At 40.4% G+C, this 21,979-nt stretch overlaps 1 protein-coding gene across 1 annotated transcript; it reads left to right on the forward strand.

Moving 5' to 3' along the window:
* Positions 1–20,394, forward strand: LOC146624100 (GDNF family receptor alpha-4-like). The gene is made up of 8 exons (XM_085363689.1): positions 1–55; positions 8,281–8,547; positions 8,632–8,724; positions 8,834–9,203; positions 12,160–12,269; positions 12,781–12,915; positions 16,598–16,734; positions 20,194–20,394. The coding sequence occupies exons 1-8, from the start codon at positions 1–3 to the stop codon at positions 20,392–20,394; spliced, it is 1,368 nt and encodes a 455-aa protein (XP_085219815.1).
* The last annotated feature ends 1,585 nt before the right edge of the window (positions 20,395–21,979 follow it).

The following is a 21,979-nucleotide window of genomic DNA, read 5'->3' on the forward strand; positions in this document are numbered from 1 at the left end:
ATGTCACCGGGCAGGATGATAATCGTTGGACTTCTGCTCAATGTTTTCTCTCATGGTAAGCATCACCTTTCTGATTTTGAAGTGAGATTTTAATCACCCGTTTAGACTGCCATATCGCGGTGTATAATGCAAAGCTGGGATCTTTTGGAAGAGATATTTTCTGACAGTACCGGCAACTTTAATAAGAAAGTGCATGTGTGTGCGGGTACGTGCGTGCGTGTTTTTCATGCAAATGTATGAACGAATAGCAGCATATTAGAGAGTATGAAGCCCCAAGCCGAGATACACACGAAGACACCGGAGCTAAATTTGTTTTGCTGATGTTCTGTTATTATTTTTGTATATTGCCTACATCTGTGTGACCCGAGCGGTAGCTGGCTTGATATTGAAATTCATAAAGGGAGAAAGACTTTTTGTCCACGCATGAGAAGGAGAATAAACGTTGGCTGGACGCAGGTTCATAAATAGTCTTGCATTGTATTCCAGGTTTAAGAGAAACTTTTGGGACAGCCTTCAGAATAAAACTACACAGGTCCACGAAATAATACAAAATCTAGCAGAAGTTCAGATATTACATGTGGATGATGTGTTCAGGTCTGAGACAATAGACCTTTCTTCCTTTATTTCATAAAATGTGCAATGGAAGTGAATTTGCTGTAGGATTAAATCTGACATTCACAACTTAATAGAAGTAACAAAAGAGAGCATTTAGTGTCACAGCACGAGCAGTCATTGTCTTTTGTGAAGATCAACTCAAGAGAGACCTCTCAGCAATATCTGACATTTCAGCAGGCTCCGTGAATTTGCAGTGTGAACACACATTAAGCTTCTGCCAAGTGCCTTTATATTGTCTAAAGTCAATAATGTGGTCGGACATCTCAGTGGAGCGTAAAGCTTGTTGGTCTGTGGTTGCTGGTTTAGAGATATATCCATTTTGATCTTTCTTTTGAAAAATGTGACATGTACATCAGAGCTTGTGGCTCTTTACATGTCATGTATCTTGATCTATTGTTCTTGATCTAATGTAACACAGACCGCAGGACACACAGCCACCGCCCACCCTCTGCTTTTCACTGCACAAATGCATGCAAATAGTGTAATTGTTGGATTATGCTCCAAGTACAGGAGGTTCATCCTTCTCGGCATCCGGGAATGTTCAGATAACATCAGGTGAGGCTGCCCATTAGAGATTTGTATCATTAGATGATGAATGCTTTCTCGTGAATGTCAGAGCCTTCAGACACGCAGAACATCATAGTGTTTCAAGCCCACCTGCCACGCACTTAGGTGGAATCACACCAAGAAAAGCAGCTACTTTCAAGTGCTAATTAATCGAGATACGAATCATTACACATGCAAATTAATCTGCACTGATGTTCACTTCTGACATTATACCTGATTGCAAGAGAAATTATTGGATTTTAATTTTGTTAATCAACGTCATTAAAAAAAAAAGTGTAATCGGTGCAGAATCTGGTCTCGGTGTTAATGTCGTTTTGGTCAAATCTGTTGTGGAGCTACTTTGTTTCAAAACAGCTGTTTGGCCAGACTTGCTGTTTAAATAGTCTGGCCCCTACGAACTGTATTCCATTTCATGCAATGTTATTTTTACCTTGGAATATATCCGACTTTGTGCAACTCGGTGGCCTCAACAATGGCAGCGCCAACAAGATGATGACAGTGGCCTTCTCAAAAGGTTTGTCACCAAGACTGAAGAGGAGAAAAACATCTATAGGTATAGATTAAGAATTTTCACGCCTTTGAACAAAAGTCCCGACTTTTAAAAGCTGACTTTAAAATCTATCATCTGTTGGGTCAAAGATATGATCTGATTCTCATTCTCTGGGTTATTTTTTGTATATGTTGTTGAATCCACGGTTCTTTCCTCAAATGAATAGTGCAATGGAAAGAAAGCCCACAAATAATGCATGCAATCACTTTGAATGTGGAAACACTGCATGTTTGCCAGCTATATAAACTGAAAGCTGGCTATTGTTGAGTGACATTTAACCCGACTTTGACCCTTTGCTGCCAGGCCCCTGAGGATTATCGCTAAAGTCCCAGTAGAGGCTGCAACTGCTGATTGAGCACTGCTATTTTGGTAGTTCATTTAGTGGATGTGATTGAGCCATAACACGGTTGTCACAAATTTATTAGGGCTTATTTTCAGGCTGTGTAAAGTTACCCACTTCTTAGGTGGACTAGTCTCCCTGGAGTTTCTATTTGGCTATTTGACTTCACCTCATGCACGCAGGTTTATCCAATTCTCAGCCTCTTTATCCTTCTCTCCGTGCCATAGGCATTTCTTTGTCTTCCCCTCTGAATGCTCAGGCATTGTCTTGATGTTCCCTGTGCCTGTAATTCTGTTTTGTTTAGGACGACAGCACACAAAAATTAAACTGGCAAGAAGCCCATTGAATATTCCTTAGATAAAAAATATGAAATTCCTCTGAATATGCATCTATTTGACATTTTGCATTAAAGGAGTCATTTTAATTAAAAGGATCACATCAAGGATAGCAATTAAATGTAGGTCTGAATGACACCTGGTTTCTCACTGTCAAGCTAAAAGCATAAAAAAGCCCCACTTTCTTAAACGTTAAATTGTGTCACTTATGTATGACTGGCTGTAATAGTCAATTTGTTCACGTGTGCACTGCATCTTGATTGCCGCTCGCACACACTTGATGGCACAAACAAAAAATCCACAGCCCGATGGAAACTGTCAGTGCTCGTGTGTGTGTCTGGCCAAGAAATGTCTTGGCACGTTGGAATTTAGAACTACATCAGGCAGCAGAAGGCAGAAGCCTGAAATATTCACACAGATCCAGACACCCTAGCTGGCTGATGCAGCACCTGATGCGTTTTACCTGGTGTACAGCGGAGGGATGCTGCCTGCGTGATGTGGCTGCACAATCCGCTGGCACGGCTCATTAAGTGAGACATTATCCATGTACTAGATGCACTGGGTAGCTGTTGATATCGAACATGAAATGATTATTCTTGTCCTCACCAGCAGAACTGTCGCCTCTGGATTCAGACAGCTTTACCTGCTGCTCAACAACTCACTGTCGAGCAGCTAATACTGCTTTGCTTACTCCTGACTCACTTACTGAGGGCCCCCCAGGCCTGGAGTCTTTCTTTGGGTTGGTACATCAAAAGTGGTTAAGCAAGTGGCTCCGTATGGAAGTTTTCAGCACTAGTGTTGTTATGTTGCACAAACTGAGGCAAAATGAAAGGTGAGGTGTTTGCCCATACATGCGAGGTAATTTAAACAAGGTGTGTTTTTTATTTAAGGAGGTGTGAAGAGTTGTTCCACAAACAGCTTTTTGAAAAGAAGTTGGCAAATGATCAGATTTTTTGAAGACTGCACTTTTTTTTTTTTTTTAAAGTCAATGTAACATGTTACTAAACCAATCAGTGTTGTCCTCATGTGGCCACAGCTGTGAGAGCTGCTGGAAAAAAGATGGGGCTTGTACACTTTAGGTGTGGAAAAATTTGATGACTTGATAGGTTGTAGAGAATAAATAAATGCAGCAGGTATAACTGCATGAAGTGACTGAAGGGGAAGAAGCTACAATGCAGAACAGAGAGGCCACAAAAGCATGTAAGCACAATGACGAGGGAGAAAAAGATAACGCAGTGTACTGTGGTTGCTTGGCTAATGTATGGTTGTTGTTGTGTTTCCTTGATAAATAATAACTTTGTTTTCAGCTTCTTTTGAAATGTTTTTCTTTGAGCACTAATAAGTCCCAAATACCCAGCGACATCTAAAGGAAATGCATATGCTTTGAAATAGCATGTTAAATAAGAGTCATCTCAGCACGAGTTCACATACTAAATAAGTCAGCTTTCCATTACAGACAAAGAAAACCAACTTTTGCCATTTCTTTAAGAGGAACTGCTCGACCGAGGCTGCCCAGGGCAGTAGCGAAACTTTGCTCGTAACAAAGAGAATATGTGCAAACTGTTAAGCATATGTTTAATGTTAAAAGAAGGCTTAATGTTAGAGGAGGCTGAGCCGATTGTTTGAATTTGCATAATTCTCAGTGGAAACGATTGTGTCAATAAGGAGCCACTGAAGCCTTAATCAGCACTGATCAACCATCTGTGTCCTTCCTGAGGAAGCAGCTCTGACCACACTGCACAGGGAACAGTGTTCAAATTACACATCATGATTTGAGCATAATGTTCTGCGGGGTATCCGCTCCCATTTATTAGTCCCATGTTTTGTTTTGTTTTTAGCATGACGTCTTGTGGTCAGTTGATGAGTTAATTTCATAGAAATACAATATCCCAGCATGGTTGTGGGTCAGCCCTAGCATGCCAACACTGTCGTCCTTTTAATGTGCCGCTAATGAACAAAACAGGGCTATAGAGATATTGAACATTAGCCTCATCGTTGTCATTGCAGCTATAAAACCACGGTTGAATATGTGGTTTAACTGCTACTAATAATTACCTAAACACAAGCTGACATCTTCAAGCTGCTATTTTTTTGTTTGTTTAAAGTCCAATCCTAATCTATATTTATTTAATGTACTCACTAGAAGGTCAAGAAGAGCAGTAAGTGTTTGTGTTTTTATGGTGGAATAAGTGCATTTTAATTATAGCTCTACTTTCCCTGACACAAAACTGTAGCTGCTGATTGTCAACAATTCCAGTTACAACAAGTAAAATCTTTTACGTGCACGCAGAAATGCATGAACAGGTCAGACAGGAATCCCACTGGTGTGCTTGTGAATGAGTGCACGTAGTAACACTTTGTGGCAGCCGTGAGCGTGTTTCTCCTTTTTCTCCATCTTGTTGCTGTGCTTCCATTTGCTCCTTGAGTCTGTGACTTCCTTCCAAGAAGTCCCTTCTGTCACAATCTCTGAGCAGATTTCACATCAGAGTCGCACTCTCCCGCCACGGTCTCCTCTCAAGTCAAATTACTGCCCAACAATCTGGACGCTCTACAGCCCATCCCATGTGTTTGAAAGGACGGAAGAGAAAATTGCCAACCCAGTTGGTCCCTCTGTGAATGTCGGTATGTGGTGTATGGTTTGACGTTTATGGCTTCAACCTTCATCAGCTCACAAATTCTATTAATCAGCCCAGTGAGAAATCAATAGAGTGCATTATGGCTCCCATATCGCAGTAATTAATCTCCCGCTTACTTTTCTTTCTATTTTTCTTTTTTCCTGAAAAACATAAACCCCGTGCTTACACCAACAATTCCCTTAATGCAGAAGTTTACTGTAGCAATTTGTCGTCCCAAAAAAAACCCCCATAATGTGAGCCTAGTGCTTCTTTATCAGCATAGCGTTAAATAATGCTAAAAATGAACTTCTGACCTGCACGCTGGACGAGGCATAAAAGAGCTGGTCTGGACTCCATAGAGGTTTTTGTTATCTCTGATGTATATGTGTGTTGGTATGCGCATGTGTGAGCTTACACCATGAAAGGTTCTCACAAAGTAAAACTGCTGATAGTCTGTCTTTATCGAATGTAAGCCTGAAGGAGCAAACACTGAGAAAGAATAATGAATAAACTTGAGATTATACAAAGCCTGCTAAAATTGCAGCTAAAAGTGCTGGGATGTAATACTTTGGTAGGATTATCGAGACGTCACGATACACAGATAGACAGGTAATCATCACCTTTGCTGTAACCGTGAATATGACTGATTGGCCTGTGTGTTACTATCCACCACCCCCACCTCACCCTATGGAGTCCCAGCAGTCGCTTTGGAAGTTTTCCTGCTGTGGCGATGAAGCATAGCTTCTGTTTATGATATGTCTCATGCCAAAGTGAGACGTGGACCTCATGTGGCGCCTGAGATTGCAAAACATGCAGCAGCAGAATTGGATTGCAGCCGCGCTTTGGGCCGCCAGTCAGCAGGAGCTTAATCGAAGTGTGTGACCAATCTAACACAATGCCGCGTGTGTTTGCATACGAGCTTATGTGATGTAAATGTTAATGTACTGAATCACAAGTATACGTGTGTATGAAATGGGTACAGATATTTGTTAGCAGGCATGCATTAAGTTTTAAACATGATGATTTACTCTATGTGCAACCCAGTTTTATATATCTGCCAGCCTATTCATTACATGCACTTACAAAGTGACAGGATATAGAAAATTAATGAGCTAAAGTGGGAAAAGTGAGTGCATATTGCCTATCCAAGCTATTTTCCTTATAAGTCTCGAATGACTGTATATCAAGTGTAATTTGTGGGGACAATAATGTGTCACATTTGAGAAAATTAATTTCCTGAAATGCTCCTTCAGATACATTTTTTTGAAGACTGCTTTTTCTTTTCTTTTTTTTAAACAAATGTTTTTACTCTCTCTTGCCTCACTCGGCCTGCCTTTGGCCTTCCTGCATTGTGTTTTTTTTTTTTTTTTTACTGAGCAGCAATCAGCATTATGAAATGATTTGTAGTTTATCACTCGCAGTCATTCGAGGCAGAACATTGCCAATCAAAATATGCTTCATGCCTAATCACAATGGAGCCACGTGTTTTTTGTTCTGACATGTAGAGGAAATGTGGTTGGTGATATTCAGCATGTTTCTACAAATACATATACAGCTGATGCAAATCTTTAGCGTCCTTAAGTAGCATGTTTTGCAGGAGCAGCTGTATGAATGCGCACATAAGCTGGGGGAACATCCTGATAGTGGATGTTTCAATTCACTCAGTGTCTGAGTGTGATATCCAGATTGAGTCTCAGTGTGAAGGTAAAACTGGAAGTGACGTGCTGCATAGTGCTGAATAAATTGGTTTTGTCTCTGGCATTACATGTGGAGACGGTGTCTGGCATCAGTAAAAGCTTGTTCCAAATGGAAGGAACTCTGCTGCAAAAGGATTTGCCCTAAGCTGTTTAAGTGTCTTATAATAATAATAACAACAGCAGCGCAAGACATTCACAAGTACACATATCTGAACATAGCCTAATAAATACCAGTGTGACACATGTAAGAGGATGATAGTCAGGTTTGTATAATCTTTTATGTAATTTAAACTTATACATTTTTACACTGCTTTCACTGCCTCTCATAAACTTTTTTTTAATGATATTTCTATGCATGCTTGTTTATAGAAAGCTACTTTCACTTTTTGGCCAATTACTGTCACATAGGAGGGGCCAATTCCGGAAATACTCTCTTGGTGGTGGTTCAAGTATTTGCAGAGCAAAAACGCATCCAAGACTTGAGGGCTGGCTGTTGAATGGCATCCCTTCTGATCCAGGAAACTAGCAGATTTTTTTTTCTCACCACATGCCCGGTTGTCTTTTAGAGTTTCTTCCTAGTGTCTGAATGCAATGCAGTTAGGAAGCTGACTCCCAAACCCTCAAAGAAGCACTTGAACAGAAAAGTGTGGACAGATTTCTAAACGGACAATAACATTGATTTGACCCCCAAAATAAAAGAGACAAAACTTTAACTGTGTGAACATCCGGCGAAATCAGAAACCAAGGTGGGGAATCAATCTTGAAATTACGCTTCGGAAAGTTGTCAGCAGTAGTAATGTTGCGTTTAATGGGATACATCATGGGTGTATGAAGAGGTAGTTAATAGGATGAATCATCAAAAACATCAGTAGGATCCTCCACTAAGTAGTTTAATCAAACAGTATGGCAATGTTAATTTAGAGAGCAAAATCCTTTTGGTGTTGTTGGGAATGTAGAAGCTGAGGAAATATATGACTAACAGAAGTGGTTACTAAAGATTTGGCTAAGTTCTCATCTTTGCTCACTTAAAGCAAAGATGGTTAACTCTTAAGAGAGATGAAGCTAACTCATAGTATATGAGCTCCATCGTATTACAATTTGAGGTGAAGCATACTAAACAGCTTAAGAGGACATGCTGTAACTCCCACTGGTGCAAATATTGTGCTGAACAATAAACTGATAAAAAAGTCAAAGATTTACTTTTAAGTTGTGTGGGAAAAAAAAGAAACCAGAAGAAGAAAATTCAACTACGATGCCCACTGGGAAGACGAGGAAATAATTTGAAAATGATTATAGCCATAACATACTCCTGTAGTGTTGGTAAATTATTCTCCTTAGTCTCTTTGATTAGATCTGAGGTTTTGCTCTATTGCTCTTGTGTAGTTTCAATTTTATCTTCCTTTTTGGATATTATCATAACCTGCTGAGTGCCTATGGAGTGCACTCACCTGGCTCTGCTGCCTTAATTAAAGCCTATTTAGTACTGGATGGTGGGACAATAAACCCAGTAATGTTGGCAACATGCAGCTTTCACCACTTACGACATTAACCTTTCTTGCAGGTAGCGTGACAGTATCTGCATCCGTAGACTGTTTGGTGGCCGAGCAGGGATGCATCCAGGAGCAGTCCTGCATGGCCATCTATCGATTGCTGGAGTACTGCGCGGCCGAGGAAGCCGTGGCTCCCCTCAGGGCAGACGCGCGGTTGGAGTGCCTGGAGGCCCAGAACTCCTTGCAGCGCTATCGCCCCCTCCAAGTTTGCAAGTGTCAGCGTGGCTCTCGTAGGGAAGAGCACTGCCTCAAGGTCTACTGGACTGTGAGATTCGCAGGTGGGTTTGATGCTTGCATTTAATGTCTGTATGTGCTGAATTCTCAGCTGGGTCATAGATGTGGTCTTTGTTCTGCCTTTTTAGCATATGATGAGTATGAAGTGTCTCCATATGAAGAACTGAAGTTAAACCTGGTGAGAAACATCGAGATGTCGCGTATGGCCTCCATCATGTCAGGTAGAGATGAACGTTTTTGTGATTTTGCTCCCAAAATTAGATTTAGATGCCATTTTTGATTTTCCTGGGTATACATTGCTCTGTTTTCCTCCCAAATCCCTCCCCCCAGCTTCCTCTAATACTATGGATGGTCAAAACCAGTGCTTGAAGGCGGCACAGGACTGTGGCCTGTACGAGAAATGTGGCTCTCTGCGGTCAGAATATGTTGTAGCCTGCACCAAGCGAGCAACAGTCTCTGACAACAGCTGTAACCGCCAGAAATGCCACAAAGCCCTGCGGCGCTTCCTGGAGCGCGTGCCAGAGGAGTACAGCTTCGCTTTGCTCTTCTGTCCCTGCTCTGACACACTGTGTGGGGAGCGCCGGAGGAAAACCATCGTCCCGTCATGCTCTTATGAGGAGAATGTGAGAGGGGAGGAGAGGGCGGGCAAGCCCAACTGCCTCAGCCTTCAGAACTACTGCTCCAAAGATGAGCTGTGTAGGTAAGATGGCTGTTTGAGTAGACTGATGCAGAACATTAAGGGCTCGTCGTATGGACACAGAACAGAAAAAGCATTGAAAAATGAGTCAGAAATATTTGCAAAGTTAACCACAAAGTAATGATTCGACACAGTCCTCAAACATGGATGCATCAAACACACGGTGCTGTCTTTTTAAACACTAGTGGCACCAGTGAGCTGCATTTCTGATGAGCATCTCCCATTTTGTTAGTATCAACAGAACTGCTGCAAATAAAATTTCCCCTTCACTGATGAATGAGTTAATTAAATAATCTCTCCCCTAAAGCACAAACATGCAGTCCTTCAAGGGTGATATGTATGAGATACACCCCCCGGATTACTAGTGAGGGGAATAAATGTAACTAAATGTAAAGTGAATGGAAGCTGTAAATGCTTTTTTGATTGACAAAATTCATCCATCAGGTCTGCTTTTCCCAGATGTGATTTAGCATGTCATTCAGATGATACAATCCAAGATGTCCTGAACATACCAGACCCACTGCACGACCCTTGCTTTTGGACTTAAAGTGGAATTAAAAGCTAATGTTGTCCATGTCCACTTGTGCCACTAAATAAGCTCTGACCTGTTGGTGCATGGACACAAGATATTTTGAAGTGTCCCGTGGTGCCTTTGAGTCCTGTTCTGGCCTGTGGTAAGACTTGATGCGGTGCATCTTTAGATCCCAATTTCGATGCTTGTTTGAATTTGAATGTGGGAGGTTTGGAGGCTGTGCTGTTGATTTCAGCTCTTTGTATTATTCTGGGATTTTCCTGAGCAGTTTTTGTGGTTTTTGGGGAATATTGTCATGCTGCCAACAGAGAGTGGTATTGACATGGGGGTGCTTGGTCTGCAACGGTGCTCAGGCAGGTGGTAGATATGAATGTTAATGCCAGGACCTGTGGGTTTTCAGCACATTGTTGCATTGTAACTCAAAGATTAAAGTCTCGGAATATAAATATTTTACGCCTTGAATGTACCGTATCCTTTCTTGTCTGCTCGTAGGGAAATATAAGCAGGTGACAGGTCCTGTGGGGCCATAACCACTGAGGAAGCTTTTTACAGATACAGAAGTGGGAGCAAAAGATTGGACCAGTTTACTTCCAGTGACTCAGAATTCAAAGCTACATCGCTGCTCATCAGGATGATTTGTGAGGGCAGTTTTTGTTCAAGCGCTGTCTACTTATTGTTCTTAAATGGATATAACAACACTCACCAGACGCATTGTTAGGTCCACTTGTTCACCTGCTTGTAAACACGAGGATGTAATCAGCCATTCACACGGAAGCAGCTCAGAGAAAAAATGTTGCATGCTCTGATGAGTCTCAGTGCTGCAAAATTCACATGACATTAACAGAATAAAAGCATGATTCTATCATGACTTATATCAACAGTTCAAACTGATTCAGTTCTCAAACTGGTTTCTTGAACATGACATCACTGTATTTATATGACCCATCCGTGGTGGAACAGAAGAGTCAAATCATGGATGCGCAGCTGACAAATCTGCAGCAACTGTGTGACGCTTTCATGCCAATATGGACCAAAATCTCTGAGGAAAGCTTCCAGCACCTTGTTGAATCTGTGCCATGAAAGATTAAGGCAGCAGTGAAGACGAAAAGGGGGGTACTACCGAATACTAGCAAGGTGTACCTAACAAAGTGTCCATAGAGTAAACTACTTGAGACTTAGTAGACGGTGACGCAACACTAACACTTTCAATATACAGCATTATGAGGAACAAAGAGATATGAGGTTCTCAGGGGCATAATTTTCAGGGGGGTTAGGGGGGGTAATGACCCCCCCAATAATCAGACCCAACCAATATAACCCCCCCAATAAAATTATGAATTATCTTGCATAAATAGGCTGTTGATTTCCTTTACTCATTTCAATTATTACCAGCAAAATAGCTGCATGTTTAATCATATGGGAATTTACCCAGATTTATTTATTTATTTAGACCGAGATCTTGACCCCCCCAATGTTCAGCACAAAGTTACGCCGACGGAGGTTCTCCTGTTTCATTCCTGCTGACATGTGTTACTATACTGCAGAGTGTGGAAACGGCACCAAAACACACCTCACATCATTTAATCAGTGTTATAGATCTGCTGTTGATTATTGATAAAAGCTTTGAATGATGCAGCTGCAAATGACTGTATCTGTGCACATTTAATACATTAACTTCATTAGCCTGGCGATACTTTTTATATGAATGAATGAAAGCTGAAAAAGAAGATTAAGTAAAAGAACAACTGCAAGGCCAAACAGCACAAAGTGCATAAGAGAGAGTCGTGGGAATTTTGAACTCAAGAAGTTGTCATCAGCAAAAGTTTTAAATTGAACTCCAGCTTTAAATCAGTGAGTCAATAGACTCACTCAGATTTTTATACAAAAGTAATGAAGCACAACAATGCTTCATTACTTTTAATTGCAGTAGCATCAAGCAGTCTCTTTGTCTAGCGTGCTAACCTATGCAGCATTCTAGAAACAAGCAGCGGGTTATGTTTCAGTAATGCACACGGCATATGGGCTGCACCTCCATTGTGGAAAGGGTTGATTGCAAACCTAAAAGACATCATCTACCTGCAAAATGTATGGTTTGCACACCTTTCAAATTATCTGTCAGCACTGACAATAACAGTGTGTGCATTTTTGCAGAAAAGAAGGTGGCGTCAGAGTGCTAGAAAGCTACATTTTTTTGAAGCTTTACTAAAGTACCAGGCAGTTTTCATGTATCCCTTTCTCTAGTGGGTTGAGCTCCTATACTATGTCGTTGTTTGTGTTGCTTTTGTTGTTTCCATTCAGCACAACCCTGAATCCCGAAATGAAATTGTCAAAACACTTTTAAAATGCACACTCTGTTTCTCTGTGCTGACACATGAAAAACTGTTTTCTCTTCTTGTGTGTGTGTATGTGTGCGCGTTTGTGTTTCAGATCCCGCTTTGCTGATTTCCAGCATAACTGCCAGCCCTCCCCTCTCTCTGCCTCTGGCTGTATGCGAGAACGCAGAACCATGTGCCTGAAGGCTTATGCTGGACTCATAGGTGAGACGGAGGAAAACAAATTAAAGAGGTGGAAGAGGCTGAAAGAGTGTATAGCTCAGAAAAAAAACCCAGACAGAATCTGACAAACAGAACTTCCTCCAATAGGTGTTTAGCAGCGATATTCGGTATGTGTAATTTTCATTATGCAAAATAAATCTACAGGGGTTCACAAATGGTCCTTAGCTGCTACTCTTTATAGCATCACTTATAACAGCGGCAGCAGATTCAAAAACAGTGTTTCCAGCAGTTCACCAAAATAATGTGGGAAATATTATTTTCACTCATTCCTCACACTCAAAATGTAATTTTGTGTACCTGAAATTATCAATATCTAGAGCTGGGAACCTGGTGACACCATACCTGCAGGGCATCTAATACCGTTAGTAGTCTGTGTCTTACCTTTCATAGAGGTGTGTGCTGAAAATAAAATTCTTGGTCTGAAGGAAATATGATTTTAAAAGTTTATAAAGTTGTGCCTGCAGTATGACTTTGGTCTTCTTTCTATAACCAGGAACCATCATGACTCCCAACTACGTGAGCAACAGCAGTACAGAGGTGTCCCAGTGGTGCACATGCGAAGGCAGTGGGAATGAATGGCAGGGCTGTCAGCGCATCCTGCAGATGTTCACCAACAATATTTGTCTGCGTGAGTACGATGTAATAAGGCTGGGAAGGGAAGGCAGCACAGCACAGTTTTACAGCTTTTTATCCAAAGGAAAAAAATTGATACCAGAAATGTTCTAACAAAAGCAGTACTCACAACAGTTTGTGAGAACCAAACAGTTCAAGACAAATAAAATTTAAGATCTGGGATTTTCCTCTAGTACACAAAATCTCCGTCTCTGTGTCTCTGTCTTTCTCTGCCCACTCCTCCTACATGATCAGGAGTTAAGCGTCCAAACGTGGCGCACAGGAACCTCTTAGGCACCTTAAGGTTCTTATCTATCTCAGAAATTATGATGTCATCATGTTATCTAGCAACCAGCTAGAAATGGGCTAAAATGACTTGTGTTTAGTATTTATGCATTTATAAAAATTTATAAAAGCATTACATCATTTTTACTTTATGACAGCAATAACTAATTCAAATCCACAAAACTTAAATTATTATATATTATGACACCATGCTAAAAACCACCTAGCAACTGCCCAAAATGACCTGTATTTAACATTTATGCACCTATAACACCTTATGTAAGCTTCATGTCATTTTAACTTTAACATCTCATTTATATCCACAAAAATTCAGTTATGTAATATATATTGTGACACCATGAGGTTGCAAGACAACCGCCTAGCAACAGGGTATTGCTGTCTATGCTAAGAAAATATTGTTTTTAGCATTTATACACCTATAACACCTTATGCAAGCATCCTGTCATTTTAATTTCACAGCAGTGACATTTCATTTATATCCACAAAACATCAGTTATGTATTATATATTGTAACACCATGAGGTTGCCTGGTAACCAGCTAGCAAAGGTCTAAAAGGACCTGTTTTTAGCATTTATGCACCTATAACACCTTATGCAAGCATCCTGTCATTTTAATTTCACAATAACATTTGTATATATCTGTAAAAACTGAATTATACATTTATGTATTATAGTGTCATGATGTTGCCTAGCAACCACCTTGCAATGGGCTACAATGACCCATATTTTGTTTGTATTTATGCAACTACAACTCCTTATGGAAGCATCGTGTCATTATCATTTCACAGCCATCAGGAATAGGCTAAACAAAGCTGTGGCATGAGTATGTCCTGGTCATTCTGAGAAAATAAAAGTGTGCATGAACATTCAGAGAGTCAGGTGTGTTTCAAAGTTTCAGTTTCAGGAAGTTTAAACTTAACTAAGGAGACTGTAAAAACACAACTTGAAGAAACAGTGTACCTTTTTGATCATTTACTGTACGCTTATTGACATTCACATTTGAGGATTTGGTAATATATGTTGATTTTATTTTTAATAGTATTTTTTTCTACATTTTGTGTTATTTGAAGGAGTTCTTGTAAATTTAAATGGAAGCACAAGTAGCTGATGCATCTTACAAATCAAAATTTAAACACACTGCTCATCTTTACGCTAAGTATCTTGTATCTGACAAATCACCCTGTGTCAGCATAATGACCGAGGAAATGTTACTTTTTAGAGTATTATTTAAACGAATGTAGGCATGCTGATCTAAGTGAGCATTTTAAATGTGCATGAACACAGAATTCAAATTAGGTGGGTCATAATTGATGATTGAAATGGCAAACCATTGAACCATAATGTTTTCTTATAAATAAATCAGTGGCAAGAGACATCATCCCTGGTGTGTGGCTGGCTGCCAAATGTGAATCTGATTTCCAAGCTTTGTGGAGTCAATAAATCCTTTCACTAAATCTGATAAATATAATGTGGCTTCTTGTTGAACTGTTGCCAAATCAGAATGGCTGGAAGGGTAGTATCTCATTTTGCTGCTGTGTAAGTATAAAGAAAACTGTAAAAAGTAAAAAAAAATAAAAAAAATTGCAGTACAATACAGTAGAATTTTTTTTTACTGATGTACTGTACTCTAATAAGAGAGCAAGAATAATTGTTAGAGGCCAGACACGTTCTCTTAAGTAAAATATGATCAAACATTAAGTGCTGTCCAGCCAAGAATCAGTCAATACATGTCTAGTATACACAGCAGTCATTGGTCACCTGCATCCAATTATTTGGGCTTAAGATAAAAGTAGCTGAGTGAACACGCAAAAGAAAGAAACCAAATGCAGCATATACCAAATATTACAATGACTAGTTTCAAGGATGTGCATTTTATATATCCCACCCTGTAGCCAATGTCTGACAGGTTGAAGCTAGAATATCCCACAGCAAAAAATATTCATGTTTATATAAATATAAATTTAAAACATTACACCGGTAATATTTTTAGTGCAAAAAGCAGCATAAGAAATGACTTAAAAGTGTTTAAGCAATAACTGGAGTCATGTGAAAAAGAAAGTTTTCTTAGCACTCTATGTATTACTGTGAAAAACGAACTACACTATCATTTTCTCCATAGGAATTAACAGGATAAGTAGCACCTGGGTGTTGCTAATCTTGATTAATTCCTCATCAGCACATGTGAGCACCTCTAAAAAAGGTTTTGGTGGTTTGCTGGTGTGGAGCATTCAGGTGTGTGTTTATCTTCCCAGGAGTGGACATCCAATAAATTCACCCGAAGGTCAGACTGTGCAGCGCTCACAGAAACTGCACAAAATCAAAGAGCTACATCTTTTACTCTACGGGGCTCATACTAAATGTTAAAGTTCATGACAGCACTATTAGAAAGCCTGAACGAGTGTGGCTTGTTTGGAGGGGTTACCAGCAGGAAGCCGCTTTTTTAAAAAGAGAGACTGACAAAGTCATACAGAAAACAATTACTTTAAGTTACTACTGCTACAGTTATCCCTACAACCTGGATCACAGGATACCATGCAGTCCTGTGAAAACCTTCTCTTTCACATGAATATACTTACATATACGTACAAGTATTTGTACAACCACTAATGACTTCACCACAAATACAAACAGTTGCAATATTAATTTGAATATTTTAGTATTTTATTTACTGTCCTTCAACTATCAGTGTGTGAATGGGTGGATGACTGGATATGTAAAGCGCTATACAAATACAGGCCATTTACCATTTATCAGAACTGCTTGGTAACATGTGGCATGGACCCAGCTAATTTCTGGAATAATTGTTCACACCAAAGCAGATATTTTCTTGTCTTTGGCACCCAGGAGGTTCTCTGTGGGATTTAGCTAAAATAACATTTGGAATGTGTAGAAGAGATGTGAAATTAGATTATTTTCATCCCATTTTATATGTAGGGAGCCAACAGAAATATTGTACAAGGTTTTGACTTAAAGGTGGCATTAAATGAAAAGTCAGGAAATTTCAGTTATCAGAACTCATGCCAAGGGATATGTGGGTATATGTACCAATTTCACAGCAATCCATCCGATGGCTGATGGAAAAGGCTGAAGCACGCAGAGAAAGTTCAAGTAGCCACAGGTAGAACTTTACACGCAGAGGTCTCAGAGTAGCAGGTTTGAAAACAGAACCTTCATGATTTGAGGTGAATGTGCTAAACGGTGCACTACCGTGCCACAAAAACAAAAAGCAAAAAAGAGAGGCTCATATCTCATGCACAGTTTTGCACAGTGTTTTCAGAGCTAATGGCTCTAACTATGCTTAGAAAAGTCACAGAAATTTTTTTGGGTGATGCTTCAGGGATGAATAATGATGTGAAGCTAAAGAAGATTTCCCCTGCTGCTTTTGTTTTTAGGCAGTGCCATCAGCTCCATGGGAATCTCCGCACCTCCTCCTGTGGAAAACTCTCCCATGCCAACTTCTCAGCCCTCCCCACACGTCTACCAGGAGAAGGTCCACGTCAGTATTAACACTCTTCCTGAATTCGACAGTGTAAGTTGTCTGTGCTCTCTGCGCCATATGCTGGTGGTACCAGTTCAGCTAAAGAGGCAGTCGCCTGTGTATCAGGTGATAACACCTAAGTGGGACTATCGCAGTGTGCCGGGCTCCGGAGCTCCTTGTATAAACTCAGATTACTTCCCTCCCTCTCTCTCCTATCCACACCTCTCATTGTGGCCTAGGATTAGCCGTAGGTGTTTGCAGCAGCAGACTCAGCCCTTACTTTTAATATTCATGTATGCACACCCATCTGCTTCATAGTCTCCATTCTCTCACTAGTTTAATCCTTCTAATTCCTCATTTTCTTTTCCTCCTATCCCAAGCCACCCACCCTCGTAGCACAGAAACTCCGCCGCTAGTAGATTTAGAAGACATCGAGATGCACAGTTCATTTCTGGAGTTTCACTGAAAAAGGTCAGATTATGAATTCTCGTGGATACACCAAAGTGAAACTCTGCAGCATCACTCCACATCTCCTTTGATGCTTTTATCGATGCACTGATTTGAGAAAACCTGAATGAAAAAATGGATAGATGACTGTGCTACAAGTTTCCTTCCGTACTTCTAATGCAGTGAAATGCCAAGACCAAAAGTAAAACCCAAACTAAAGTAAGGATCCGAGGTGAGGACTCAGTCTCTTTCCATTCAGTGTGCCCTCACAACCCTCTGTGGCTGTGTTTGAATGGAGGCTTCGCTGTAACTCAGGGCTTTCTCAAAGGAAAAATATATAGCACAGAAAGTCATACAGCAGTGAGAGATTGTTGAATGTGAACTCTTGAAGGAGAAGTTGTGTAAAATGTTATCTGGGTTATTAATATTAAGCTCTGCTTCTTTCTTATTTGTACAAATAGCTTTAAACAATCCACAGAGAGCAACATTTTGTGAATAACCTAATATTTTACTGAAAAAAGATCACACCCAGGTCATCAGTAGATGTTGCTCTATGGTCAAAAAGTGAAAACCACTGCTTCTGTACGCTGCTTCACATCAAAAGCATAGACCAGAGAAAGCCCAGCATACATTTATGTACTAATACTGAGCTAATGTGGGAGTTTTCTGCCTGCTGACTTGTCCTGACTGTGTAAATTTTCATTTTCACGTTTTATATTCTTATCCATCACATAGTTCCATGGTGTGACATCTCATTTGTCCCAAATTTTCCTGCGGCGGCATAAGGCAACGACCCCAAACATACAGCCAGACTTTTAAAGAACTATCTTCAATGAAATGATGAAACAAAAGCCTGGGCAGAGCTGATATAGCTCCCCGGGGACCTGAAATACAAATACAGTCAAAAACAGATTACATGAGGAAACAGAAGACATTGGAAAAGCCTAAATAGCAAGATCCCTCATCCCAAGTGTTCATTTCATTTCATTTATTTATTCATTTTCAGGCACAACAAATACCTATATTGAACATAAAATACACAAAACAAAAAACAAAAATTGCCTGAAAAAGGAGTGGGACGAAGAAAATGTTGGGCAAAATGTGCACATTTACCTCAGAGAAGTGCTGCTTTTGACTTTTTAAATCTTTTGCACGACAAATTGGAGATTACTGGTGGGACTCCTAAATGTGATTTTATAGAATTTCATTAATATTAATAATGGACCAGGCTTACTAGAAGTCTTGGGTTCTTATGATCCTCATTTTTACATTTAAATTGTAATTTTTGGAGTGTTACTAATCTGTCAAGGACAGCTGGGTTATGTGCTTCATCGTAGTTTAACTGCCTATTTGTACTTTAGGTCATAGAATTTGAGTAGAAAGCCTTACAGGTTGTAGCGCACCTTATATACATGCTATATGCTATGTATCAGCAATGATCATCTTTACAGATTCGACTCTGTGTGTAGACTCCCTCGCTGTGGGGAGGGGCTGAAAGGCAAAAGAGGGCAAAGGTCAGTTCTTTTGCATACCCCAAATATCTTTTCCTCCTCTGGTTTAACTCCAACATCGACAATCAGGCTAAGCAGTCACACGAAGGTGTTTGTTAACTCAGTGAGGCAATCTGCAGTTTCCTAATTTAGCAATGAGAGGCAGTGTTAACAGCATGTGACCAATCAGCCAATGACAAACATGGAAAGATTTACTTGCACAAACCTTTGAAAAATATGGATGAAAACAGAATTTGGTTTTTGTATAAAAACAGCGGTTCAACCAGTAATTATATTCAGCCTACACCTGCCAATCTTTATATATGCTGACAGCCCTGTCTTGCTATAGTGGAAAAGGCAGGACTTACCTTGGACAGTGCGAACACAGAGAGACAGTGAACCATACACTTGCACATTTTACGTCATGTGAAGGACAAATATATTACAACTGCAATTCTCCCAACTTCCTATTAGCAAAAGTAGAAGTTAAAGTTTACTTTTATGGTCTGATGGTCTTGGTGTGTTCCATTTTTCTATTGCAGCAAACTGAAAACTGTCAACAGTTGTACTCTAACTATTATTAGGTTTCAGTAAGGATCCACAGATCAGCACCACACATCTCCTTTTTTCTTTTGATACTGAGTGGAGCAGACAAGAGAGTGGTAGCTTAAAGAGTAGATAAAAATCATTTATTCACAATAAAAAATGGATCATCCCAAAAACATTAACGATAAAAAAGATAAAACATTCAAATTTACTTCAAGCTCATGGATGTAATAGCAAAAATATGGAAATACAGGACATAAAAATATAAAATCTTACCAAATCAAATGGTGAGCAGAATAAAGCTGTCAGGCAATTCAGTAGATATAAAAACTCCAAATCATAAAACAGTATTTGCAACCACAGAAGAAGAAAAGTTTCCCCGGCTACAGCAAAGGAAGTTGTTTTGGAAGCTAGTGCAGCACTTGTTAGTCCTTTGGCATGGGTCTCCACTCTGGGGGAGGTGATTGCTCTGAGGTGATTGCTACAATGATCAAGTCGCTTACTGCAGATTTTTTTGTTGCTTCTTCCATTTTTGACCTCGTTCTACCTCTTAAGCACTCACTATGCTCAGGGCGACAGTGGCTCACCAGTGGCCGTTCCCTCACCGTGGCTTCCTAGTTGCTAATTTTCATTCCTGTCTGTGGTTCTCTCTTCTCAGCTCCTCCTATAACTGTGTATCTGTTGCCCTGCCCGTTTCACTTCTCTGACATCCTATAGGTCCCGTCCTGGGGGTTGACCTTTTTTTAAAATTTAAAATAGTGTACAAATACCATTGAGAACTGACAACAAAAACACACATCTATATATACACATATAGATAGATAGTTTCAAGTTGCACAAACAAAATGTACTTTCTGTCTTTTGTTAACCTAAAAGTCATGTCTTAGCTTCCAGGTTTTTTGCCTTTAGGATATTTTTACATGTGCTTTAGATTCTGGGTTAATGTAGACTTTCTCTTCCTGACCTCTCCTCCATGCTCCAGCACACATGTTAATTGAAAGAATCGCTCTTCCTGTGCTTCCCGCAGATGGAGGACAGCGAAGAAGAGGAGCAGGAGGAAGAGGCGAGCGAAGAATTCAACGTCATTCCGCTGTATTCCGAGAAGGACTCTGACACAGAATCGGGTGCTAGAGGGAGCCAGCGGGGAGCAGCTAACCAAGCAGTGCCCGTGTATCCATTACTGCTGCTGCCTGCGCTCATCATAGACTGGAAGTGTTGGAGCTACTGAAGCCTCCATCTCATTCTCCACTTACATTTTACACTCGCTACTGCTGTCAAATCCATCTCAGCACTCAGAATGGACCTCAGAGGACTGTCATCAAGAAGAAATGTAAATACTCATAACACTTTTTCTTTCCTTTTTTCTAGTTTTGTATCCCAGCATTTTTTTCTATCTGTTTTTTCCTCTTGAGCCTCCTCAGATGTTAAAAGATATCTGTAGCCCCGCTGTATCCATGTTGTCTGTGCTCAAGTTGTCTCAAATGAAAGGAAGGCAACAGCACGAGCAGATACATGAGAGCATGGGTGAATTGAGAGGTTTTCTCTGGGCAAATGCTCCATCTAGAGCTTGCTTCACACTGAAACCCCTCTTTTACCAAGAAGCACATTGCCCAAGGCCACATTCACTTTACTTGCTCCCAAAAACCATAACCAGTCTACTCCACTGCAACCAGGCATGAGCATGGCTTTTGATTTCTTTTTCATGACCCATGTCGCATCCGTTTCTCTGCTGCCCCTTCGGCTCTTCCTCTCCCTCCTTCGTACTGTGGTAGAGTAAGATAATCCACTTCACAACGAGCTAATAGGGAGCCGCACCACACTTAATCTGCTTTGTACCACTAAAAACGAAACACTTTTGGCAATGGCTTCATTTAAAAAAGTGATGAAATGTAAAACCAACGCGTTGTCGCGTCGCATACAGTTCTTTGCGTTTGGCGCACCGAGTCACTCTGCTCCCTTTCTTTTGTTAACACGCCACTTAGTATTATTCCTACCGCAGTGAGTGGCTGCGAATTCAACCACAGGCAAAAGTAATGAGATCAAATTCTTTTGTAGAAATGACGAGGAGAGAAAAGCAACATAAGCAATTACAGCACAATTCAAATTGCTCAGCATGCAGGGGAAGTCTAGAGTAGGGCTCAGGGGAGGAAAAAGCCAATTTACTGCTGTCATACCCTCTCACTTCTTTTATCCTTAGGAGATGTGTTTTTAGTGCGCCTTCACCATCATGCACTGTAGATGCTGCGAGAGCGAGATGCAGCGATAGAGACGGACACAGGAGGCTGTAAAGCCTGCTGGCTGCTCTGATCATTGAGCAGCACATTGAGCCATTCTCTCTGCCTGAAATATCTTTTGCTGATGTTAATGATTTTTCCTCTTATGGCTCATTTTCTTGTGAAATTATGCAGCTGCAGGGGTGTAGGTAAAGAGAAGGATAGTGAAGCTTTTTAAGAGGGGTAAACTTCTCTGATTTGATGATGGGTTTCCAAGAAGTAGCTCTGCAAAGAAAATCGCTCCATGGTTTCTCACTAGTCATAAACCGCTATAGCACCAATTCATTGTAATTATGAATTCATGTTTTTAAGAAAATAATATGTATTGGAGTAATTGCATTGATGGGTGACTCGAGACTGCGTCACCAACATCTGCTGGAGTTGTTTATTAATATGAAGACTGAACTTTGGATATGTCTCGACAGTGTGAAGGCGTAAAGGAGACGCTGGAAGCATATAAGCTCTGTTTCCCTGAGTGCCAGTCTATCCTATTTCAAAGTTTGGGGAAGTTAAAGTTGGACTTTGAATGGATGTTGTAAG

The sequence above is a fragment of the Diplotaxodon limnothrissa genome, linkage group LG10 (assembly GCF_057381915.1).
Source record: "Diplotaxodon limnothrissa isolate DT_005_m linkage group LG10, D_limnothrissa_male_GT1.1, whole genome shotgun sequence".
NCBI classification, from domain to species: domain Eukaryota; kingdom Metazoa; phylum Chordata; class Actinopteri; order Cichliformes; family Cichlidae; genus Diplotaxodon; species Diplotaxodon limnothrissa.